This window comes from Capra hircus, chromosome 29 (assembly GCF_001704415.2).
Source record: "Capra hircus breed San Clemente chromosome 29, ASM170441v1, whole genome shotgun sequence".
Classification (NCBI taxonomy): domain Eukaryota; kingdom Metazoa; phylum Chordata; class Mammalia; order Artiodactyla; family Bovidae; genus Capra; species Capra hircus.
In genome coordinates, this window is record NC_030836.1 from 27,452,977 (window position 1) to 27,477,667 (window position 24,691).

The window sequence follows — 24,691 nt, forward strand, 5'->3', positions numbered from 1 at the left end:
TTTCACAAGCAGCCCCTGCTTCTGCTTCACTCACTCGCCCACAGGCTGATCCAACATGTTCTTACCGAGTCTCTCACCCTCATGGCTGAACTGCTCATCCCACAAGCCGTGGTGGAACTCCGCCCTCCAGCCCCCTCCTCGCAGCAAGACCCGGAGTCTATTTCTCCTTGCACTGAACTTGGGCTAAAGCCTGCGATTTGCTCTGACAAACAGCATGCAGCCGAGGTGATGGTGAGCAGCTACTGAGTCTCTGCCTCAGGAGTGCTTGCCTTCTGGTTCCGTCTTCTCAGAACCCTGAGACGGCCACGGAGCAAAAGTGCTGCTACCCTGCTGACGAAATGTGGAGACAGTGGCCCTTGGGAACTGGAAGGCAATGAGGAGAGGGGGGTTCATGCCCCGGCCTTCCCAGCTGAAGGTCCAGTCACGTGAATTCCGGATCCTTCAGTTCCAGCTGCAGGCACACAAGCAAGCCTGGGTAATGTTCCAGACCAGAAATGAGCCGCTCTGGGGGACCACCTCTCCCTGCCTGGCCAACCCATGGAACGAGGAGCAAACGCAGTGGCTGCTGTTGTCAGCCCCAAAGTTCTGAGGTCGTCCGTTGCAAAACGGTAGGTCACTGACCTATTGCACATCTGTGTACAACACAGGGCAAAGCTCTGTAGGGAAGTGGAGAGGACTCTGCCCTTGTTGCTAAGTCGTGTCCGGCTCTTTGCAACCCCATGGACTGCAGCATACCAGGCTCCTCTGTCCTCCACTATCTCCCAGAGTTTGGTCAAATTCATGTCCATTGAGTCAGTGATGCTTTCTAACCATCTCATCCTCTATCGCCCCTTCTCCTTTTGCCTTCAATCTTTTCCAACATCAGGGTCTTTTCCAAAGAGCCAGCTCTTCCTATCAGGTGGCCAAAGTATTGGAGCTTCAGCTTCAGCATCTGCCCCTGAGCACATAGCAGACTTCATCAAAGACCCCAGTCCTTCGCACGTTCCAGCACCCATGCCCTGTTGCCACCTGGTCGTGAGGTTTCTCCCACTGAAAGAAAGAGTACATTTTCCCCACCACTGATTCTTATTAAACTCTCCTATGCAAATCGGCCTTAACACATGAAGTGATAAAAGGTGGTGGGGCTTCGCAATGAAATGTCATGAAAACTAGAAAATGGCAATAAAAAGATCCACTGAGTAACCCTGCTGCTTCCCACACAACACCCAGGAGAGAAGGCTGAAAGTGGGGCCAAGTGCAACGGGCGCCACGATGCAGATCCCTGCAAGAACCCCCTGGAAGAGTCTAGGGGGAGTTCCAGCCTAAAGTGCTGAGGGAAAAATGCTACCAAGAGCCACTCAAGCCAAGGAAGTTGTTTCAAAATGGCAGTTGGCTGAGAATTTCTGCAGTCATTCCCCACTACTTCATCAGCTGTACTACTACAGATTGACCACATGGGGGCACCAGCAGACTCTACACCCACAGGAAATTCCTGTGTTTTTCCCCTGAGATACAAAGCAAGCCACTGGCAGGGATTAGAAGAAACACCGCTGCTAAAGAAGGCATGTCACAGCCACAGAATATAAAAGTGGCTGCATTTGCAGGATTCTACAATAGTATCTGTGTTTTGTAGTCTGGTTCACTGTTTCTCCAAAATCCTTCTGAAAAAGCATATATTCCCTCGAGACTAGTAGTCATGTCCAGACGTAAGAGATGGACTATAAAGAAGGCTGGGTGCCGAAGAACTGATGCTTTTGAACTGTGGTGCTGGAGGAGACTCTTGAGAGCCCCTTAGATTGCAAGAAGATCAAACCAGGCAACCCTGTAAAAATCAACCCTGAATATTCACTGGAAGGACTAATGCTAAAGCTGAAGCTCCAATACTCTGGCCACCTGATGCGAAGAACTGACTCTAGAAAAGATCCTGATGCTGGGAAAGATTGAGAGCAGGAGGAGAAGAGAGCGACAGAGGATGAGATGCTGCTGCTGCTGCTAAGTTGCTTCAGTCGTGTCCAACTCTTCAAGACTCCATGGACGGCAGCCTACCAGGCTCCTCCATCCATGCGATTTTCAAGGCAAGAGTACTGGAGTGGGTTGCCATTGCCTTCTCCAAGGATGAGATGGTTGGATGGCATAACTGACTCAATGGACCTGAATTTGAGCAAACTCTGGAAGATAGTGGCGGACAGAGGGGCTTGGCGTGCCGCAATCCATGTGGTCACAAAGAGCTGGACACAGTTTAGCAACTGAACGACAATAATAGGGTCTCCAGTCCTGAACTCCGGCTCTTCTCTCTCCCCATGCCTCGGATCACACATCAGTATTAGACTCGCAGACACATGGGTATAGCCCCAGCCTCTCCGCAGAGCTCACATCCCCCACCTAACTGCCTGCTCCAGTTACTGCCGCCATAGTTTCACATGCAGCCCTTTCGTCAAGCCAACTCATCTTCCTTTACAGACCAACTGTCCCTCCAGGTTTTCCATTTCTCTCATTAATAATAATAAACACAGGCATTTTCTCACCTGTGCCAAGCTTTACATGGACTAGCTCATTTAATACTTAAAATAACAAAGAGGTTCGATGTCTTATTTGAAATCACACAGCTAAGGAAGTGCCAGAGCTGAGATGCAAATCCCTGGACTACGCTCGGAACCATTAAACTATTGTATTTGACAGTTCCCTTTGAAGTTAAACATTTATGGTCCCCATTTTTCACAAGCAACCAACATACTGTTGTTGATGAAGATAAAGCTGGCGCCCAAGGCTAAGGCACTTCTGCTAAACCAGGGGTACAGGACAAGGAGCAGGTCTCTGTGCTTCCTGCTACATAGTTCTAGTAGCTCACACAGTTTGTGGCATATAATAAACACTTAAACGTATTTTTGGCCTGAGTTGATTGAAGTCACATTCCAATCACCATGTACACAGGCTGAGAGGCAAAAAAAAGTACCTCCAAGGACCAAATGTAGTTTCTACCAACAGTAATACAGAAGTGGTGACAGGCGTTGCTATTTTGAAAATAATGAGCAGAATATTCTCGTTCAAAGTCAAAACAAATGTTAAGAAAGGAGAAAGGAAATGATTGTAAAGTAATTATAAGTGGAAAGCAGGTCTATAAAAATCTTTTATCCAAAAAAAGGCCTGTGAACTAGGACAGAGTAGAGGAACAGGGTGGAGGGGAGGCAAGGGGGTTGGTGAGAGCTAAGTATCTGTGGGCTACCAGAGGCAGACGCCTACAGACAGGGGTGTCCAGCTCGAACACTAACGCCTGATTCGTGCCTATGTTGTGAGGCGGGTCTTGTTTTTGTCATACCTTACTTGTTTAATTCCTATGTTCTAGAAAAGTCAGAACTACCGCACCGCTGGGACATCTGGGTCCTGGAGGGGTCGTGTGAACAGGCGAAGTGAAGCACTTAAGAACTTGGTTGTGTGCGTGCTAAGTTGCTTCAGTCATGTCTGACTCTTTGCAACCCCATGGACTGTAGCCCACCAGGCTCCTCTGTCCATGGGATTTCCCAGACAAGATTACTCGAGTGGGTTACCACTTCCTTCTCCAGGGGATCTTCCTGACCCAAGGATTGAACCAACATCTCCTGCATTGCAGGCAGATTCTTTACCACTGAGCCACCTGGGAAGCCCAAATACTGGTTACTTAATAATTTTTTTAAGATTTAATTGTCCTGTCAGTGAGCCAACAGGCAGGCTATGGGGGCAAAAAAAAAAAAAAAAAAAAAAAGGAATACGGATTCCAGGGAAGAGATCTCAGCAGCATCTCCCCCACCAAAGCCCACAAACCCTCTTCCTTTTAGCACCTACCTGGACAAATCCGAATGGGAAGAGGCGCTCTGTCTGCCCTTGGGAGCCATCGTGGAAGGTCTGGCGCCAGTCATCAATGAGCAGAGGGAATGTACAATTGTACAGGTCCCTGTTAAAGTTTACATTGGACTCCCCTGAAAACAGTCCAAACTGTGAGAGGGAGTTGGGGTAGATGCAAGATGACCCCACATTGCTCCCTAGCCTCCATCCTGAGGTCTCGCTGGACTGGCCTCGGGTTTGCTCTGGCCAATGGGCCATCAGCAAACACCATTGCAAGAGCAAATCGGCTCTGGAGTTTGCTCTCTCCTGACACCCCTGGAAGCCTGACACTGCCATGCAAATGAAAAATAAGGCTGAACTAGCTTGCTGAAGGTCTTCCGTGGTGGCTCAGACAGCAAAGAATCCACCTGCGATACAAGAGACCAGGGTTCACTCCCCGGGTCAGGAAGACGCCCTGGAGGAGGAAATGGCAACCCACTCCAGTGTTCTTGCCTGGAGAACCCCATGGACAGAGGAGGCTGGTGAGCAGCAGTCCATGGAGTCACAAGGAGCCGGACACCACTGAGAAATAAACCACCACTATCACAGCTTGTTGAAGGACGAGAGGCCACATGAGAACCAGGAGCCCCAGTCAACAGACATGAGGTAGAGGCCATCCTAGGTCATCCAGCCACCAGACAACCTGCCAGGCTGCCAAAGACGCACAGGAGAGCCCAGCAGAAATGAGCCAAAGCAGTCCCGACAGAAACACTACCCTGCTAACTCAAAGAGCAGTGAGCCAAAGAAAGTTACAACGAAGTCACTGAGTTCCAGGGCGGCTTGTTACATGGCAACAGCTAACTGATGAATGGAAAACCAGGAAAGTGAACACTCACCCTGGTACCATATTACCCCCTTCAGCGTCATGTTACGGAGTGGATGGATCATGGCGTTCCAGAGAACAGAGTGCGCACTAGGACCAGTTTGAAGGTCGGATGGCATGGACCTAAAATGAGGAAGACACACAAGTGTCAGCAGAGCGCCAGGAACTGATCCCATGATAGGCCCTGAGCCAGGTACCTATCCAGCTTCACTTGGGGCAAAACCCCTGATGAAAGCCGCTCAGAGTCCAATTCAACCACTCTGTTTCCATGAAAACATGTGTCAGTTGGCTCTCTGTGAGTTCAGTGCACTGTCCCAGGTTTCATCTAGTGACTGAGACCAGGCGCGGGGCGAGGGGCGGAGAGGGCAGGTGTTAATGAGTCTATCACACAAGCAAAAAGTTTACTTAACCAGCACTCACTGAATGGACGCTGAGGTTAAGTTCTTTGCTTTTATAAGCAATGCCATGATTATCTTCCTGAGAGCTGAATCATTACATACAGTATTCATTATTTCTTTAAGCTAAATTCCCAGAAATGAGATGGCTAGGTCAGGAGGTACATTTTCTGATGACTTGGAACGTGGCCCTAAGTTGTCTCTGCGGAATACTTGTGTGGATTTCTCTTGGAGCGGCTATGTGCAAGAACCCCCATGGCCCCTTGGTATTGTCCCTTCCATGCCCCCTGAGGTCTGGGAAGCCTGGCTTTAGATTCTTCCACCTCTACTGAGAGTAAGTCTTTCTGTTCCAAAGCAGGATGACTTCACTCCCCAGCAGCCCGGCCTTTACCCAAGACACACCAAGAGCTCAAATCCATGCTTTTGCCAGAACTGATGAGACAAGTTCTGTGAAGGCAGCTCACACAGTATCCATCTCTATGGCAACGTTAGTGTCAAGAAGTTATCAGCTAGCCTCTTCTCTGCCTCTGCCCGACCCACTACTATTCCTGATCCAGCTTTTCCTGAGTGTGCTTTCACCATCAGTCTTCCGATACCGTTTTCTGATGACATGGATACCGTGTTCTTCCAAACTGTGAGATTGGGTTTATTCTCACAGTGGTTAAGAGCACAGACACTGATACCAGACTTCATCACTTACTAGTCGTGTTCCCAAGCAAGTCACCAAACCCCTCTCCCAATTAGTCCCTTTATCCTCATGTGTTAATAGTACCCACATTTCAAGAGAGTGTTGCATTAAATGAGTTAATATTATATAAACTGCTCATGACAGTATCTGGCATTTAGAAAGCTTCTATTAAGTATTAGCTTATCCCTACTGACAGTTCGGGAGTTTGGGATGGACGTATACACACTGCTGTATTCAAAATGGATAACCAACAAAGTATAGCACACGGAATTCGGCTCAATGTTATGAAGCAGCCTAGACAGGAGGGGAGTTTGGGGGAGAACAGATACATGTATACTGAATCCCTTTTCTATCTATCTGAAACCATCACAATATTATCTGTTAACTGGCTATATCCTAATACAAAAAGTTAAAAATATCTGAGTAAAAAAATAAATTAAAAAAAATATATTAGCTATCCCTATTATTAAGGAAAAGGGCCATAATTACTTCTTGACATAGTGTCAAATGATTGTGGTCATGATGACAGTGAAAATAACACCTGAATAAGTCACATACATTTAACACATATTTGTACATTCGGCTCATATTTGACTTCCCCAAGAGACTGTGATCCTGCTCTCGCACAGAATTTCCTGGCAGGCTTTCTCCTGGACCGGAGGACGCTTTCTTACCCTGACTTCGGGACCCCACAGGCTTCAAGGGACCTTCTAGATGACCAAGCTTCAATGGGCGTCCCACTCCACGAGGAGGAGAGCAGCCCCACAGGATACCGCAGGGTGTCATACAGGAAACGCCCGAAAAGCCAGCACACTGCTGACATGTACATGAAGTTGCCGTGGCCTAAGTTTTCTGTTCAGAGAAACAGATAGAGACAGTCAGGGGAAAAGTAAGTGGACACGGCCTGGAGCTCCTGGGTGGGCCTAGGTGAGAAGCTCGGGTGTTGGGTCAGGCCTTGCATTCCTTTCTAAGACTTTCCAAGGGCAGGAGAAGACGGAGAGGCAGCTGGCTTGCTAGCAGAAAGCTGAATATACATGTATATTCAGCCAGGCAAGGAGGCTTCCCTGCTACATGCAGGGCCCTGAGAACCTAGGAATATTGATACCCCTCTGCAACAGGTGAGGAGCAGAAAGGCTGCCGGCCCCCAACACCCACACCCCCCCCCTCGCCACCTACACTCTTACCCAACATCCATCCCATCCCCACTTAGCTCTGTGGAAGGGGAGCAGCAAGCACAGAGAATGCCGAGAAGAAAGGTATGTTTTTTCTGGGTGGTTTTATATCCAAGCTTATAGCCACGGTAATGAAGCCAAGAATAAACAAGTGACGGGAGTTTGGCCGAAAGGGAGAGCAACAGAAACCAAAACCAGCATTTCAGAGTTCGGCACCATCGAGCTCATTCGTCCATATAGTAGCCCAGCAACCAACACAGACCAGAAAGGGTGATTCCACATCAGAAGAAGGTGCTGAACGGGGGAACAGGCACACACGCAACTGGTGGGATCAACCCAACCCAACAGCCATGAAGGAACCACGAAGTGTAAGTCACTGCCTTGGCGCGTGAAAGATCCAAACAACACATTTCTGGCTCTGGAAACGTGGAAAGTGTGATAGCAGGAGTTGAAAATCAGTTTCAAATCAATTAAAATGGATTGAGCACCTACCGGGCGCCAGGGACTCCTAGATGATTGTGATACAGAAATGAAAAGGAAAAGGAAAGACAGGGAACCTCTCCTCAGAGGTCTTCTACCCTACAGAACGAGACAAATATTCAGCAAAGTCAAATATATTGCAAAATAGAGTTTAGTGCTTTAAGAAGTACAAAAGTGTGTTAAGGGGTTCTAACAGCAAAATAATGAATAGCAAACGAAAGGCAGATCGTAACATGCCCAGGAAAGGTGGCTCCTTCCCTGTGCTCCGGTCCTGCTCTGTGCCTGGGGTTTCCCTCACCTCGCTAAACCATTAGGACTTCTGTGTTCTCAGCGTCTGGGACCCAGTGCAGAGTCAGTGAACGTTTGCTAGCTGGTGTTGGGTGGCAGTGGTGACTGGAATAAGGGTGGACTCGCTGATGGGGAGGTAGAGGGAGAAGGTAATTAAGAGGGAAGGGAGAGAGGTAGGGAGACCCTGGGAGACAGGAATGCAGTAAGCAGAGCTAGCATTCTGGGCAAAAGAAACAATATGTACAGACACATGCAGAACTGGAAAGCTTCTCAAGTACTTGAGTAGAGTATCAATTACAAAAGGAGAATAGTGCAAGAGACAGCGGGAGGGAGGCTGGACTAAAGAAAATGGAAAGTCACTTGGAAAGGCGTGGGAATGAGAATGTGTGATGGGCAGCAAAGGTGTCTGCAGTCTAAGGCCTGGACCCCGTGAGTGAACCGTATGCGGCTAAACGGACATCACAGACGTTTCAACAGTAAGGACCTGAAGAGGGGGCGACTGTCCTCAATTATCCAGAGAGGTCCAAGCTCAACACAAGAGTCTTTAAAATCAGAGACCCTGGGGACTTCCCTGGTAGTCCAGCGGTTGAGAATCTACCTTGCAATGCAGGGGATGTGGGTTAGATCCCTGGGTTGGGGAACTGAGATCCCATGTGCCACAGAGCAGCTAAGCCCATGAGCCACAAGTAGAGAAGCCTGTGTGCTGCAATGAATACCCAGAACAGCCAAAAAAAAAAAAATCAGAGACCTTTCCCAACTGCAGTCAGAGGTACGAGGACAGTAGAAGAGGCAGGAGAGACTAGAAATGTGAGAGGCTCCTGACCTACCAGGCTCTTCCCCAGACACCTCCGCGGCCTCACCTCTGTCAAGTCATTACGGAAATGCTGCCTTTCTCAGGCGGGACCTCCACGTCCACTCTGAATTGGAAACCACCAGCCCACCCCAGCCCCAGCAGTACTGCCCCCTGCTGTAACTTATTTCTCAGCACGTACCACCATCTAGCCTATCCTTTGATGTTCAAACATTTGAGTCTCTGAGTTCAGAGACTGAAAGGGAACCAACAGCAAGGTATAATACCTTGTCCGAATCTAACTGATTCCTGAGTTTTAGAGGACATGCAGGAAGAGTTCATAGGCCAGAGGATTCATTTAAAAAATTTTACCCAAATCTATTCAGTTCCTGAGTTCTTAAAGGGAAAGTTCAGACAGCATGATACCCAATAGTGTAATACTTTCATATATAACTTATTAATTTTCTTATTCATCTTCTGTACTCTCCCACTAGACTGTAAGCTCCATCCAGGAGACCAGGCATGCCTGCCTGCTTTATTCTCTGCTATCACCCTCAGGACTTAGAATAGTGCCGAGCACACAAAAGGCACCCAGATATTTGCTGAATGAATTAATACTTAAAAATGTAGGAGCAACTGAGGTTACCAAGGTAAAGCATGTACAGGTGAAAAAAGGGCCTATAAAGAGCACAAGGGACCTCCCTTCGGGAGGAAGGGATTGGAGAAAGCCAAGAAACAGGCAGGGTGCAGACAGAGAGGGAGCATGACGGAGAGGAAGCACCTCTCAGACTCAGAGGGAGGCGCAGCTCCTAGGAGCAGCTGTCAGCAGAGCCGATGCCACGGGCTGTGCAGAGCACATCACAGAAGAACAGTAGAAACCCTGGGGGAACCAGCTGTCAACCTGGACACAGCAGCCAGATTATAAAGGGTTAAAGAGTGGGAACAACAGAGGACGAGATGGTTGGATGGCATCACGAACTCAATGGACATTAAGTCTGAACAAACTCTGGGAGATGGTGAAGGACAGGGAAGCCAGGCATGCTGCAGTACATAGGGTCGCAAAGAGTCAGACACAACCTAGTGAATGAACAACAAGAAAGAGTACACACTCAGGAAGGCAGTGAAAAGAATGGAAAGATGTCCTAAGAAGGTTTAACAAAGCAAAGGAGAGAGGAGTCGTTCCAGGAGAAAGGGGTGTGTTCCTTACAGATAAGTGAAGCCCTGAGGGTGGGGACTGGGTCCTGATCACAGCTGCACCCTGGGGACCCAGAATGGAGACCGGCGCAGAGCAGCCTGGAGTAAAGGTTCCCTGAAGGCTGCACGGTGGGGTAAAAGGAGAGAACCTGAGGGCTAAGAGGAGGCCCTGGAGAAGGTGAGAGCCCGAGTCAGAGGCAGCCATGAGGGAAACAGTCAGCTATGTTCAGACAGAAACAGAGGAAGAAAGAGGAGAGGAGGGCTTCCGGCACTGAGGAGATGCTGGCAGAGTTTGTGCTAAGTGGCTTCCATGAGGCCAATGAAGCTGGAGGAAGCGCCATCTGCTCAGAGCAAGGGGGCAAATTCACTGTGGAGTCCTGGGAAGAAACGCATCAAACGAGTACCATCAGGAAGTGGGTGGTGGTGGCTCAGTTGCTCAGTCGTGTCTGACTCTTGCAACCCCATGGACTGTAGCCCATCAGGCTCCTCTGTCCATGGGATTCCCCAGCTAAGAATACTGAAGTGGGTTGTCATTTTCTACTCCAGGGGATCTTCCTGTCCCAGGGATCGACCCTGCATCTCCTAAACTGCAGGCAGATTCTTTACCACTGAGCCACCAGGAACCAGGGCAGGGCAGGGGGGTCAATAAGAAATGAGTAAATGGATGGGCAAATTCTGACAGACACAACAGAATCCAATTCAGGCTCACAGATGCCCACAGGGCACCAATCACTCACAGAGGAGTTGGCATGCGCTCCAGCCATCACTTACTCGAGGTGGGCTTGGACCATCGCAGGTCAACCTTGGTGAGGTCCTCCAGCTCCTGCTGAGCCTGGGTGGAAGACACGGAGAGGATGCGGACAGACTGATAGGCAGTCGTGTTCGACAGCTCACCTGTGGCGTTAAATACCTGGAAAAGAAGCAGGAACGTCGTTTCTTACACCAACCAAGTGGATGGTTGATGATGCTGCTGCCCCCTCACAGATGCTACCGCACCCACCCCCCACGCCTGCAGCTCCTTCTGCGCCTTCAGGATACAGAAACCGAATGCATAATCGAAACCCATGATGGGCTGGTCCAGACTGCCTGGATCCACCTTGACCCACAGACACCATGATAAGTCATATCCCCCAAGAAGGTGGGAACACCATGATATCTGCAAACACAAGTCTGTATTGGACGAGAGGATCTGTGGATGGGTTTGGGCTAAAAAATGTCGACAACTTGAAAGTAAAATACTTCCATTCAGGAAAAGTATCCATTAAAGCCATAGCATTATCTTCTTTTTAAAAAAAAAATGGAGACTGGTAGGCTACAGTCCATGGGGTCGCAAAGAGTCGGACACGACTGAGCAACTTCACTTTCACTTTTCACTTTCTTTCATACCCCATAAGAGATATGTATTAAAAAGAAACACAATTGAGAAACGATTTCTGAACTCCTGAAACAACCTACCATGGAGAGGTAGGTTTATGTAATCCACGCCCCATAAGAACTTCCCTGGTGGCTCAGACGGTAAAGCATCTGCCTACAATGCGGGAGACCCGGATTCAGTCCCTGGGTCGGGAAGATCCCCTGGAGAAGGGAATGGCAATCCACTCCAGTATTCTTGCTGCCCTCCCCCACCCCCGCCAAAAAGTGGCTCAAAGAAATATTTTGGGCTTCCCTGGTGGCTCAGACAATAAAGCGTCTGCCTGCAGTGCGGGAGACCCAAGTTCAATCCCTGGGTTGGCAAGATTCCCTGGAGAAGGAAATGGCAACCCACTCCAGTACTCCTGCCTGGAAAATTCCATGGACTGAGAAGCCTGGTAGGCTACAGTCCATGGAGTCGCAAAGAGTCGGACACGACTGAGCGACTTCACTTTCACTTTTCACTTTCTTTCATACCCCATAAGAGATATGTATTAAAAAGAAACACAATTGAGAAACGATTTCTGAACTCCTGAAACATCCTGAAATCAGTCTCAAAACGCTTATCTTCTCATCTCAGTCCTGGAAAATCGCCCAAGAAAAGCACAAGAGGCCTGGAAGTTTGGAAGGCGGGGTCCAGGGTGATTGCTGAGATCAGTCCCAAGAAACCAAAGAGAAGGGTCTATCCAAAGGCACATCACTTTTTCCCAAACCACTGTATGAAAACTCACCATTTGCCAAGAACGTGACAGGACTGGCTTAGGGTTCCTATGGACATGAATATGTGTGCTACACTTAATAGCTTCTTTGTTAACCTATCAAGCATCTTTCCTCTCAGGGCTCACACATAAGTGCTATTCCCTTCAATCCTGATGTTGAGTAGGCATGTTTTTATTAAAAAAAAAAAATGGGGTGGAGGAGGATGAATTGAGAGAGTCGCGTTTACACTGCTGCTGCTGCGGCTGCTGCTAAGTCGCTTCAGTCGTGTCCGACTCTGTGCGACCCCGTAGACGGCAGCCCACCAGGCTCTGCCATCCCTGGGATTCTCCAGGCAAGAACACTGGAGTGGGTTGCCATTTCCTTCTCCAATGCATGAAAGTGAAAAGTGAAAGTGAAGTTGCTCAGTCAAGTCCGACTCTTTGCGACTCCATGGACTGCAGCCTACCAGGCTCCTCCGTCCCACGTGTAAAATAGATATCTGGTGGGCAGCTGCTGTCCAGCACAGGGAGCTTAGCCTGGTGCCCTGTGATGGCCTAGCTGGGTGGGACAGCAGGGGCAGGCTCAAAAGGGAGCGAATGTAAGTATACTTGTAGGTGATTCTCCTTGTCGAACAGCAGAAACCAACACAACCTTGTAAAGCAATTATCCTCCAACTAAACATTTTTTAAAAAATAAAAAAGATTGTGTCATAAAAATATTGTTTTGCTTTTTAATGAGTGTGTGTTTTTTCTAGTCTCCTCTCCACCCCTCTAGTCGTCCCAAAACAAAAGCCTAATAGGAGCCTCAAGAAGGCCAGTTATCACTGGCCTCAGGGAACCAGAGCTCCAGCTGAGACAAGACTGTGGAGGCTGCAGGAGGCTGGGCCGCTCTCCATTGGCCGCTGGCCACGGGGAGTGCAGCTGGCTCGCTTTCCCTCCCACCCACCGCAGAGAATACAGCTGGCCCTGTGGCCCACCGGGCAGGAGCAGCCGCAGTGCCCCCACAGAGCATGTCATTGAGATGCGCTGCCCCTGGAATCGCCTTTTGACTTGCCACTGAGCCTGCTGTGGCCAATAAGCCGGCCAGATGCAAAGGCAATGGCGCTTTGGTCCCAGTGAGAGCCGCAGCTTGTAGTGCTCCCTGGGCGACGTGGCTCCGGGCTGCCAGGGTTACCGGGCTTCCACACATGGTCTCAGGAAAATTCCACAGGAAGTCTACACTTGCCCGTTCTGGATCTTGCCTGGCAAGTTTCATGCAGAATAAACATTGAAGACGAAGAACAGGCTAATGCACTCAGTATATTTTGGCAGGGAAGTTATTTTTCAGCGGCAAGTACCTGTAAAAAGTCACCTCCCTTGAAATTCAGTTCAGCACCGAGCGCTAAGGATCGTATGCTGCTTCCATGGAAACGGAGGATGAAACCGCTTTCGCTCCCTCCACCCACACCAGCTTCCGCACCGACTGGGAACTGCAGGGCCAGCTCGGGAGGTGGCGCGGTGACCCGTTGCTAACACTCCAGAGTATGGGTTGCTAACACTCCAGAGTATGGCAAGGCCAAATGAACTGGGGGAGGGGGTGGCATCGTCCTCTATTGTTACCAGCACACTCAGAACTGAATCCAAAGCACTGGCTGGAAAACTTCCATTTTCAAACTCACATGTGTGCAGTATTTCAAGTCCAAAGTCAAAAGCCACAGAAAGTGTTAGCAAAAAATGGGGGTGGGAGAATTCTTGCTGGACCTGATGACAATTACATCTGAAATGGGAATCCTTTCCCAGAATCACCAAGCCTTTAAAAAAAAAAAAAAAAAGCTCTGTATTTTATATCGGGGTATAGCTGATTAAGGAACAATGCTGTGATAGCTTCAGGTGAACAGACGGCGAAGGGACTCAGCCATACATATACATGTATCCATTCTCCCCCAGACTCCTCTCCCATCCAGGCAGCCTCATAACACTGAGCAGAGTTCCCTGTGCTTACAGTAGGTCTCACCAAGCCATTTTTGATGGAAGCATTTCCTCGGGGATATTGGCAGCAAACTTAGGAATAAAGAGATTTCAGGAAGATTTTCATTTAAATGACACTTGGTTTCCCTGCTGATGAAAGGGGAAGCCTTCCTCCATCTGCTGAGATCAAATTTCATCTCATCAAACACCTCGGTGTAATTATTTTTCTACCAAGTATTGAAATGAGGATGTAAATGAAGACCAAGGTATTTGAAGTCATTAAGGCTGCAGCGATGGGGAGAGCCCTCCACCTCTCTGGGGACCCACAGTTCACCATCAAAGCAGCTGCTCGCCAGTGTTCATTTTGTAACCTTTACACCGCATTCTTGAATTAATGAAGAAACGTCAAGAATCTATTTCCTCAGAGAGTCATAGTATGGGGTCTGCACAGGGGAACAAGGCACGTGTGTGTGGGGGTGGTGGGGCGTGCTCAGTTGCTCAGTTGTGTCCGAAGGGCAGTGATGTACTGTGTAATTATCATGTATAATAATAGTTTACAAAATAATATCAGCTTTTGAAGTGAGGGTGTTAGTCACTCAGTCATATCTGACTCTTTGCGACCCCCATGGACTGGTAGACCACACCAGGTTGCCCTGTCCCTGGGATTTCCTAGGCAAGAATACTGGAGTGGGTTGTTACTTCCTTCTCCAGGAGATCTTTCCGACCTAGGGCCTGAATCCGACCTAGGGCCTGAATCCGCGTCTCTGACACTGGCAGGCGGGTTCTTTACCACGGAGCCGCCAGGGAAGCGCCAGTTACCTTCTACCACATCACAATATGGCAGATTTAAAGATGAGAGAATAACTATAAATAAGCCAGTCATCAGACCTCCCGGGAATCTTCTATTGTACTGTGGCACCAGCCCTTCTCTTCTGGATTTTAACTGCCCGATTTGTAAATCAGGAACGTGGGGACTGCTGAGATATGGAAAACCGGGTTTCCCATCGAACACTGGCCATCTTCTTCTGAGCCTAACTAGAAATAGCCAAGTCTTAAGATGTACCCTGACTTAGAAGGTGACAGATGAGCATTTAGACTTTCCTCCATTTATAAACATCTCACTCGGTGTTATAAATAACACTCGATTTTAAAATTCCACTTTACCCTAACAACAAGATGGGCACACAATCTGCCATTTCCTTCATTTGACTGTGGAGAGTGGTTGGTTATGGTGGAAATTTTGTCTCCCCAGAAATGTCACATGCAGGGAGAGAAGGGGAAAGAGAGAGGCACTGTATGCGTGTGTGTGTGTGTGTGTGTGTGTGTGTGTGTGTGTGTGTGTGTGTGTGTGTGTGTGTGTGTGTGTTGGGAGTCTTCAGGGGAAGGGAGGAAAATGAATAGAGGAGTCGTCATGTCAAGCATCTTTATGATCCAAAAACAAAGTTCTACAGAGTGTTAAGAGACTAGAAAATTTGGCTTTTGGTACTGTCAGCACCTAAAATGCTGTCTTGCAGACTAAGCGCGTGATTTTAAAACAAACAAAATTAACATTTGGCTTTTTCATATGGAATCTTTTTGCTATTTTCTTGTATCTCAGAGCTTGTATAGCCTTAGTTCGATATAGAAGATGCTTAAGAGTAAATTCCAGGCAGGAAAAAATGTGTTCGGTCTTAACAATCAAACTGTGACTTAGCTTGACAGAAAATGGGATGAGATCCCCTGGCACAGAGTGCAGTTGAGAACCTGACTGTGCAGATACAAACAGATCTGGTCCATGCCTCTCTGTGCAAACAGGGAACTGCAATTAAAGCATTAAGGAAAATACTGTTTTCCTTAATGAGTTAACAGCAATCCCACTTCTATATAAAACCATGCTTTCTATCAAGAGATGAAACTTCAATTTTGCTTATATTCACCAATCTTAAAATGGAGCCCAGTTAAGTCCAATTTAATAAACATTTAAATTTAAAAGGTTTCCATATACTTAAGTAGGGTAGAAAGCAAGACTAAGTAAAATATTGGTTAGGAAGACATAAATGCAAGAATTTAGATTTTTAAATTAGAAAACTAATAATGAAAGGAAATAGGTATGTCCAAAGTAGAATATTTTTAAAAGCATTATTTATTAACTGTTTTTTTTTTTTAAAAGAGGAGAAAAAAGAAGCCAGAAGGGGCAGAAGCTATAGAAGCAAAACAAGAGACCTTAAGTATGTGCAAGGGCTCAATTTTATACAGTTTTTTAAAAGATTAATTGAGATCATGGTCTAGTTGTAGAGTTTTTTTTAAACTCAAACTTAAACATCTCTCAAAAATGAAGAAGTAGATAATGAAAAAAAGCAAGAAAATAAAAATCAATTAAAGGAACTGAGTTTTAGAGAAAGAGTGACTAGGGAAGATCATAATCTTTTCAAGATCTTAACCTATTAATGGGAACAAATAAAAGTATATGTCAAAGTATAAACATATTAGTTCTGATCCCTAATGCAAGTTAAATCATTTATTCCTATTTATATAATGTGCCTCTTTATTGTAAATTGAGCCTTTGATAGATATTTAAGGTAACAGTTAAGTGAATATCAATTTCTTATTTTTATAACTTTGTCTTAAAAACCATAGTTATTTCATGCTCATTATAGAAAAATCAGATAATAAACACAAGCAAAAGAAAATCAACCCTAATTTCAAATGTGTCAAAGGACTTAATTCACATGAATTTCTCTGGAGGTCTGAGAGTGAGTAAAAAAAAATATTTTCTAATCTCTCAGCAGTGTTTTAAGCTGATAAACTTTAAACATAACTATGAACTTGCTGCTGTCCAGCCCTGATCCTAATATAATTGAAACAGCAATGATTCCCTTACTTTTATTTTTAAATTAAATAGTTTGCACTAAACAAAGGAAGGACAATTCTGAGGCCCAAAAGCAAAACCCCATCCCACTCTATCCAGAAATCCACTCCCTTTATTCTAGACTGTTTTCGTGTTCAACCAGAAAGCAGAGTTGTTTCCAGAAAGAAATCTCAGAGCCCCAAGGCTTTTGTTCTACCACTCTTGTTTTGCTAGAGTACCAGTAAACAATTAAGAAGTTTGCTTCTCTGATGACTTTTTCAATGTCCTTTTCTTTAAAAAAAAAAAAATTGTTTGTAAATGTATGTCTGGCTGCACTGGGTCTTCACTGCTGTGCACGGGCTTTCTCTGGTTGTGGCGAGCAGGGGTTACTCTCTAGTTGTGGTGTGCGGGCTTATCATTGTGGTGGCTTCTCTTGAGAATGGGCTTTAGGGCAAGCGACTAAAGTTAGTTGCGGCTCTTGGGATCTAGAGTACAAGCTCAACTGTTGTGGCTCATGGGCTTAGCTGCTGTGCAGCATGTGGGATCTTCCCAGACCAGGGATCGAACTTGTGCCCCGTGCACTGGCAAGCAGATCCTCAACCACTGGACCACCAGGGAAGCCCTTCGGATGTCCTCTTCATCCTGCTTCACTTAAGAGACTCACTCATTATGTGTCGGACTCACTCATTGCTCTAATAGCAAAGGAGGTAGGAATACTTCAAGTTGAGTTTCCTCACTGACAACATTTCAACAGGCTGGCATTCCCCCTGTTTGCACTGGGCTTTCTGTTTACTGAGTATACCCATCCCTACCTGGGAGCCCTTAGTGCTCTTCCTCCTCATCTCCTATCAGGTTTAAACAGACCCCAGTGAAGCCTCTGGGAGAAAAAAATGCTAGTTTTCACAATTTAAGAAAAATTTATCTACAAGGCCATGACTAAAACAGAGAAAAATTGACACTAACAAAAGAAATTCTTGGAGGAGACTTACATGTCCCAACTTTGAAACTTACTACAAAGCTACAGTAATTCAACCAGTATGGTACTGCCATAAGGAGAGATATATAGACCAATGGAACAGACTAAAAAGCCAAGAAATAAATCCTCATATATACAGCCAATGAACTTCTGAAGAAAAGTGCTATGACCATTCAATAGGGGAAGAACCATCTTTTCAACAATTGGTGCTGGGAGAACTGGATATCCACTAGCAAAAGAGTGAAGTTAGACCCTCACCTTACACTACATATAAAAAAGTGATCAAAAAGACTCAAAGACCTGAACTTAAGAGTTAAAACTAAAATATTCTCAGAAGAAACACTGGAAAAATCTTCACATCACTGGACTTGGCAAGAGTATCAAGAAGATGATACCAAAAGTATAGACAACAACAAAAAAAACACAGATAAACTGAACTTCATAAAAATTGAGAACTTTTATGTATCAAAGGACACCCTCAAAAAATGAAACTGACAAACTAGAGAATGAGACAAAATAGTTACAAATCATGCATCTGACAAGCGATTAATACCTAGAAGATATTAAAAAATTCCTACAATTTAACAATAAGCAACCCAATTCAAAAATGGGCAAAAGGCCTAAATAAACATTTTTCCACATAAGACATACAAATGGCTAATAAGTACATGAAGTAATATGCAACATCACTAGTTGTTAGAGAAATGCAAATCAAAACCACATTAGGATACCACTTCTCACCTACTAACGTGGCTATAATCAGAGAATGAAACCCAACCCCTGTCAGTGAGGATGCAGTGAAATTAGAACCTTTGTGTATTGCTAGCAGGAATGTAAAATGGTACGGCCATTGTGGAAAATGGTTTGATGGGTCCTCAAAAGTTAAATATAGAACTAACCTAGCAATTCCAGTCATAGGCATATATCCAAAAGACCTGAAAGCAGGAACTGAAACAGATTATCCGTAAGTCAATGTTCACAGCATTGATTCAATATTGCCGTCAACATTGCTCACAATAGCCAAAAGGTGGAAACAACCCAGCTGTTCGTCCACAGGTGAATGGGTAAACAAAATGTGGCCTACACAATGGAATACAATTCAGCCATAAAAAGGGACAAAAGTCTGATACACGCTACATGCATGGACCTTGAAAGCATGGTCCTTAGAAAGACAAGTCAGACACAGAAGAACTACTACTGAACGATTCCACTTCTAGGAGGTACCCAGAAGAGGCAAATTCACAGAGAGAAAGCAAGACAGAGGTCACCAGCGGCAGGAGGAAGGAGAAAGGGGGATTTATTGTCTAATGGGCACGGAGTAAACGTTAGAGACGATGATAAAGTTCTGGGGACAGACAGTGGTGACTGGGTACAGAAAGCACTGTGAATAGAGTTAATGCTGCTGAACTGTGCACTTACCAACAGTTAAAATGATAAGCATCATGTTACATTCATTTTAACCACAGTTTTTAAAAGCATGTTTTAAAACCAAAGTTTCATAAACACCAAGTGATTTGCTCCAAGCCATACAACTAGTAAGAGGCAAAGCCAACATTCAGTCTCCATTTTTGAATCTCCATGGCAACAAAAGACAGAGTGTGTTAGCTGCTCAGCATCAAAACAAAATCTAATTGTTTTGATCTCCTAGGCCGTCTCCAGAAGCTCATCTTCTAAGACCATTCAAAAAGAAGAGTAACCTACACGGCCCTCGATTTGCTATTAAATCTCCGTTACCATCAGATACTGTCTAGCTTCTGCCTTTAGCCCAGAAAAGTGAGAAAGTAGTGCCCCACACACTGACAGCACACTGGTCATGACGAGCAAAGCAGGATTTGGGGTCACATTCACATCCTGGCTCCACAATTATGCTGTGATCTTAAGCAGGAGCTTAAACTCAGCTGGGCCAGCGTCCTCATCTGTGAGACAGGAATGTCTTATAAGTATTCACCCTATGAAGTTGTTCAACTGAATTAATTAGCACACGCAGAGTAAGCACTTAGAACAGATCTGGGCTTCTACCTCCTTCTCCTCTTTCCTCTTCCTTCTTTTTCTTCTTTATCATCAACGTTATTATCACTGAGACTTTGCAAATTACCTGTGAAACTGTCATCTTCATGTTACTTTGCCCACTGCAAAGCCAAACGTCTCCAAACAAGACATCATGAACTCTCAGAGTGAAGTTTATCCTCCCGAGACTCTGCTGTGCCATCACTTCATAAGGTCCACCAGGCTTCATAGGATCCAGTACCACTGTCCAGGTGTTAGAGTCTGCTGAAATAATAACAAGGCTCCAAGGAATTAATGAATCAATCCACCAAAATGAAACTGAAGCCCAGAGTCATGCATCAGACTTATCTGTGGCAATTCCCCTCTTCTGTGATGAACTGGATCCAAAGCTATGAAGACCAGCCAAATTTTAGACATGTCAACAGAAATAACAAAAGCAGTAGTGTGGCTCTCTTTAATCTGTACCAATCCCTCCTTACTTTTAACTGAAGCATTTATAAGAAAAGTAAATCACCCAGTTATAATCCTAAGCGAGGACAGACAAAAATACAGATATTAAATGCAAGGGAGTTTAATACAAAAACACGAGATGGAAATTCTTACTATACCACCAAACTGTCAGAATCAACATAATCATAATCTAACAGATTTACAGTGCCCCAAACTAGTAACTATCCAATCAAATATGAGCACAGGTTAGAGAAAACCATTCATCATCTGAAACTTACATTGATGGTACCATCCTTGTCATCAACACCCCCACCTCCTCCCCATGTTGCTCTTGGGGATTAAAAACACCAGTGGTTCTGGGCTCTTCTATCTACAGTTAAACAGGTGAGTGGAGAAACAGACACAAAGAAGTAGGAGGAGGCAAATAAATTCATTTCTCTTTGAAGAAGATATTTAGACTTGCCCAATTAATTATTTTCACAGAGTTATTTACCAGTCTTAATGTTTTCGGACTCAATTAAGGAGATGAAAAGCCATCCAAGGCCCTATTTCAGAAATTCATAGCATATTCCTTAGGAACCACCCCCCCACCACCTTCCCACCTCTCACCCACTCATACCACCACCACTGCCAACATCGTACTCGGAAACCTAAGAAGAATATCTTCCAAGTGGCAAAATTATGCCTAGGAGAACCAAACCTCACGAACAAAGTTGAAGAAGTGGAAGGAGAAAATAGATAAAACAGAGAGATGATCATTTTAAAAGAAATATTCTTGGCATAATGTTGAAGAATATGGACTGATTGATAATTTGTGCCCATCAGGTCAATATCAATTCAAAGGGCAGGAATGGCAAGAACTGCAAATGAGGCATCCTAAGGTTATCGTTGTTGTTGTTGAGTCCACTAAGTCACGTCCAACTCTTTTTCGACCCCACAGACCCACCAGGCTCCTCTGTCCATGGAATTCTCTAGGCAAGAATACTGAAGAAAAAAACAAATACTGGAATGTGCCGCCATTCCTTCTCTTGCCATTTCTTCTCAGGGGATCTTCCTGACCCAGGGATTGAACCCACTTCTCCTGCTTGGCAGCATTCTTTACCATCTGAGCCACCTGGGAAGCCAAGGTTATTGTACCAACCAGAAAAAAAAGATCAATTATAAAAATACTAAAAAACAAAAATACTAGCCAAGTGCCTACTCTGTACCACATGCTAAGATCCTCCTAGTCAGTAAAAGCTAAAGGGAGAAGTCCAGACACCTGGCAGGAGATGGGTAAAGGCTGAAATGGTAAAGGATTACTCAGAGTCTGGGAGAAATATCCAAAACCCTTAGGCAACAGTGAAAGGGCTCACGGTCACTCCTCTTAGAGGCAGAGCCGATTGAGTCTGCTATTCCCACCCGTGAGAGGTCAACTGAGCTCAGGACCGAATGTCTGCTACTGTTTTTACACCACCAATCGCCACAGACATCAACACATTAAATGCAGAATGCACCTAAAGCACAAAAACCACTGTTTTGGAAATAGTGGGCAGCGAGCACAGACTGCACCGCACAGGTGTGAGGTGATCCGTATGGCGCTCTCGTCTGAGCAGGCAGACTCTCCAATCTGTCCCAACCACTGCCTTGCCAAGGTCTTCCCAGGCTTCTTATCGGAGCTCTGTCCTCATGCCATCAACGTTACTCATTTGTGATAATGCGGTCAATCTCTGGAAAACCCAGGACAGGGTTATTTTTTGAGCCTTCTACTACAGTACATGCTATTCTGAGTCACTGCTATTAATTAGGTGTTTGCACTTAGTCTCCATCCAAGCAATATGGCTGGTGTGGAAAACCACCTTCCCCAGAGCTTCTGAAAAGCTCTGCTGCCCAGCAATAAAAAGGCAAAGAAGGAAAAGGGGAGGAAGCTGGGCAAAACACAGCACCACCCCCCTACCTCAGCCAGAGGAGGCACTCCAAGCGTCTGAAGAGAACCAGGCATGAGATCTGAGCCTTGTTCTCCAGAACCACTCCCTCTAGGAAACCTCTCAACTTCCTCAAAGACCTTGGGAACTTCCTTCTGTTCTAGTCCCCGAGTCTTTTAGTTTCTAGCTCTTTTCCTCTCCTACTTCATAAAAGAAAAACTGACACAATGAGGGTCAAGTAAAGTTAACTGCCACACAAGGCAGGAGAAACCAGCTCCACTACAGAGAGGTTATTAATGGTCAAACTAACTCAGAAACAAGCAGTTTAAAACAATGCAGATTTACTTCCATGGGCGGGAGAAGACTCTTGAGAGTCCCTTGGACTGCAAGGAGATCAAACGGGTCAATCCTAAAGGAAATCAGCTCTGAATATTCACTGGAAGGACTGATGCTAAAGCTGAAGCTCCAACCCTTTGGCCACCTGATGCCAAGAACTGACTCACTGGAAAAGACCCTGATGCTGGGAAATTCTGAAGGCAGGAGGAGAAGGCGGTGACAGAAGATAAGATGGTTGGATGACATCACTGACTCAATGGACATAAGTCTGAGCAAACTCTGGGAGACAGTGAAGGACAGGGAAGCCTGGCATGCTGCAGTCCATGGGGTCACAGAGTCAGACATGACTTAGCACCTGAAAAACAAAGTGTATACAAAGGAGAGCAGCCCTCGTGAAGACTGTTTCTTAGACTGAAAGCAAGGGTGGGATGGTCCACAAGGAGCACTGATTCAGCCTTGGCCTATCCATTTAGGACTGCCTGTTTAAGTGGAGCTGACCATAGGCCAGTGAAGTCCAGTTGTAGATTTCAGAAACCACTGACCCACCAAGTCCATTAGGTTGAGTCCAAGTGATAAAACTGAGTGACTGACCACCAAGAGTTGAAGCTCACTATTCAGCTGGCGTTTGCTGACCCCAATGGGCTTTCTGAGCAACAGCTGTTCTGGGTCCTTCCTCCAGGCCCCCATCACTTGCCGTCTTGTAATATCTCTTACCGATCCAGGCCCAGGTTTCTGTAAATGCTCATTTTTGCTGCAATCAAACATCTGCTTCCTCCATTCTTTCTTCTTCCATCCAGGAGGATACATGTCCTTCCTTCATCGTGCTCACCATGTGCCAGGAGCGTCACCAAGGGCAGACAGCAAACCCCAGTGCTGGGTTATACTGACAAGAAAGCCACGCAAACTGACTGGGGCTCTGTGTCTTCCTGCCCAACCACTAGTGCGTCTGGTGGCCTACTTCTCACTGTCCCTCTTCTCTTCATTTTCCAGCCACAGGCATAAGAAAAGAACTCTCTCCATGTTTTCTCCAAGGAAATGGCAATCCACTCCAGTACTATTGCCTGGAAAGTCCCATGGACAGAGGAACCTGGTAGGCTACAGTCCATGGGGTCGCAAAGAGTCTGACATGACTGAGCGACTTCACTTCTCTTCACTTCCAGACCAGCCCCAACCTCAAAATGGGAAGAATCAACAAATCAAAGGCAAAAAAAAAAGGAAAGAAAATAATGGGTCTAGAGACATGATTAGTCATAAAGCACATCTTGCTTTTTTCCTCTTTGCCATTCACATCAGATGTTAATTATTTTTCAGGTTATTGTGCCAAATCTCAGCAGCCAAGAAGAGAAAAAGGAAAATCATCCAACAACTCTTCCCTTTCCAAGAGGAAAAACCTAGATCAGAAAGAAGCCCCCAGTCACTGTTCCCCCACAGAACCCTGGCACCCCACCAACTGCAGACAGGCTCACTGGTTTGCGGAAGTGACCTGGAGGTAAAGGAGGCCTTACTGCCAAAATTACCCCTTCCAGACCTGCATTATTCTGTATAAAGTTCATCTCTATTGCCACCATGAAAGAAAAAAAAAAAAAAGCTTAAATATTTTTCTATCAATAAAACTGTTCCTATAAATTCCTTAATCTATAGCCTGCTATGGCAGACACAGCCAAAGATGACCCCCAATAAGTCACACCCTTGCAGAGTTCCTCAAGTGCTGGCAGAATTCATGATTTGCCTCTAATCAACAGAAAATGGCAGAGGGGATTCGATGCCATTCTCATGATTAGGTTATGTTACCTAGAAAGGATGAAGGGGGTTTGCAGGTATAATGAAAAATCCCTCATCAGTTGACTTGATATTAACTCAAAGGGAGATTGTCCTGTGTGGGTCTGACCTAAAGAAGGTAAGCCCTTTAAGTAGGGTCTAGAGGTCAGAGATGTGAAGCTTCAGAGATAGGGCCATGAATTCTATAGGCACAAGGACAGGACTCTGCCAGCAACCTAACGGAGCCTGGAAGTTAATCATTCCCCAGTCGAGCCTCCAGATGAGAACTCAGCCTAGCCAGCACCTTGATTTCAAACTTCTGAAACTGAGTAGAAAACCCAGCTAAACGATGGCCAAGTTTCAGATCGACGGAGATAGTAAAAGTAAGTTGTTTTAAGCACCTAAGTTGGCGATAACTTACTATGTGACACAGAAAACTAGTGCCGGATATTCTTGACTTTCTAAGAGGCTTAGGCTTTGTGTGTTTTCCTGTTTACCTCAATCATAATGACAAATTCAAGTAGATACACTTTCATTTTATCACCTGTAGGTGCATCCCCCACGTGTGTCAAAGTGAGAGGATACAGACTCCATGCCCCAAGTTTACACCTTGGGTCTGAAAGAAGCATTATGCGTCACCGGACGACATACCTTGAACAGGCCCAGAACCTTACCATATTCCCAGCCATCCCTCAGGTCTCAAGTTTCCCA

General features: G+C 45.8%; 1 protein-coding gene across 5 annotated transcripts in view; it reads right to left on the bottom strand.

Moving 5' to 3' along the window:
- SIAE (sialic acid acetylesterase) overlaps positions 1 to 24,691 on the bottom strand; it is a 38,100-nt gene that overhangs the window by 4,518 nt on the left and 8,891 nt on the right. For 4 of the 5 annotated variants that reach the window (XM_018043176.1, XM_018043174.1, XM_018043177.1 and 1 more), the window contains exons 3-7: positions 19,621 to 19,793; positions 10,439 to 10,577; positions 6,418 to 6,595; positions 4,674 to 4,783; positions 3,799 to 3,932 (exon numbers count right to left, since the gene is read on the bottom strand). In XM_018043176.1, the coding sequence (XP_017898665.1) occupies positions 3,799 to 3,932; positions 4,674 to 4,783; positions 6,418 to 6,595; positions 10,439 to 10,577; positions 19,621 to 19,793 (734 nt within the window). Of the gene's footprint in view, positions 1 to 3,798; positions 3,933 to 4,673; positions 4,784 to 6,417; positions 6,596 to 10,438; positions 10,578 to 19,620; positions 19,797 to 24,691 lie in introns of all 5 variants that reach the window. The other variant, XM_018043175.1, reaches the window with a different exon arrangement.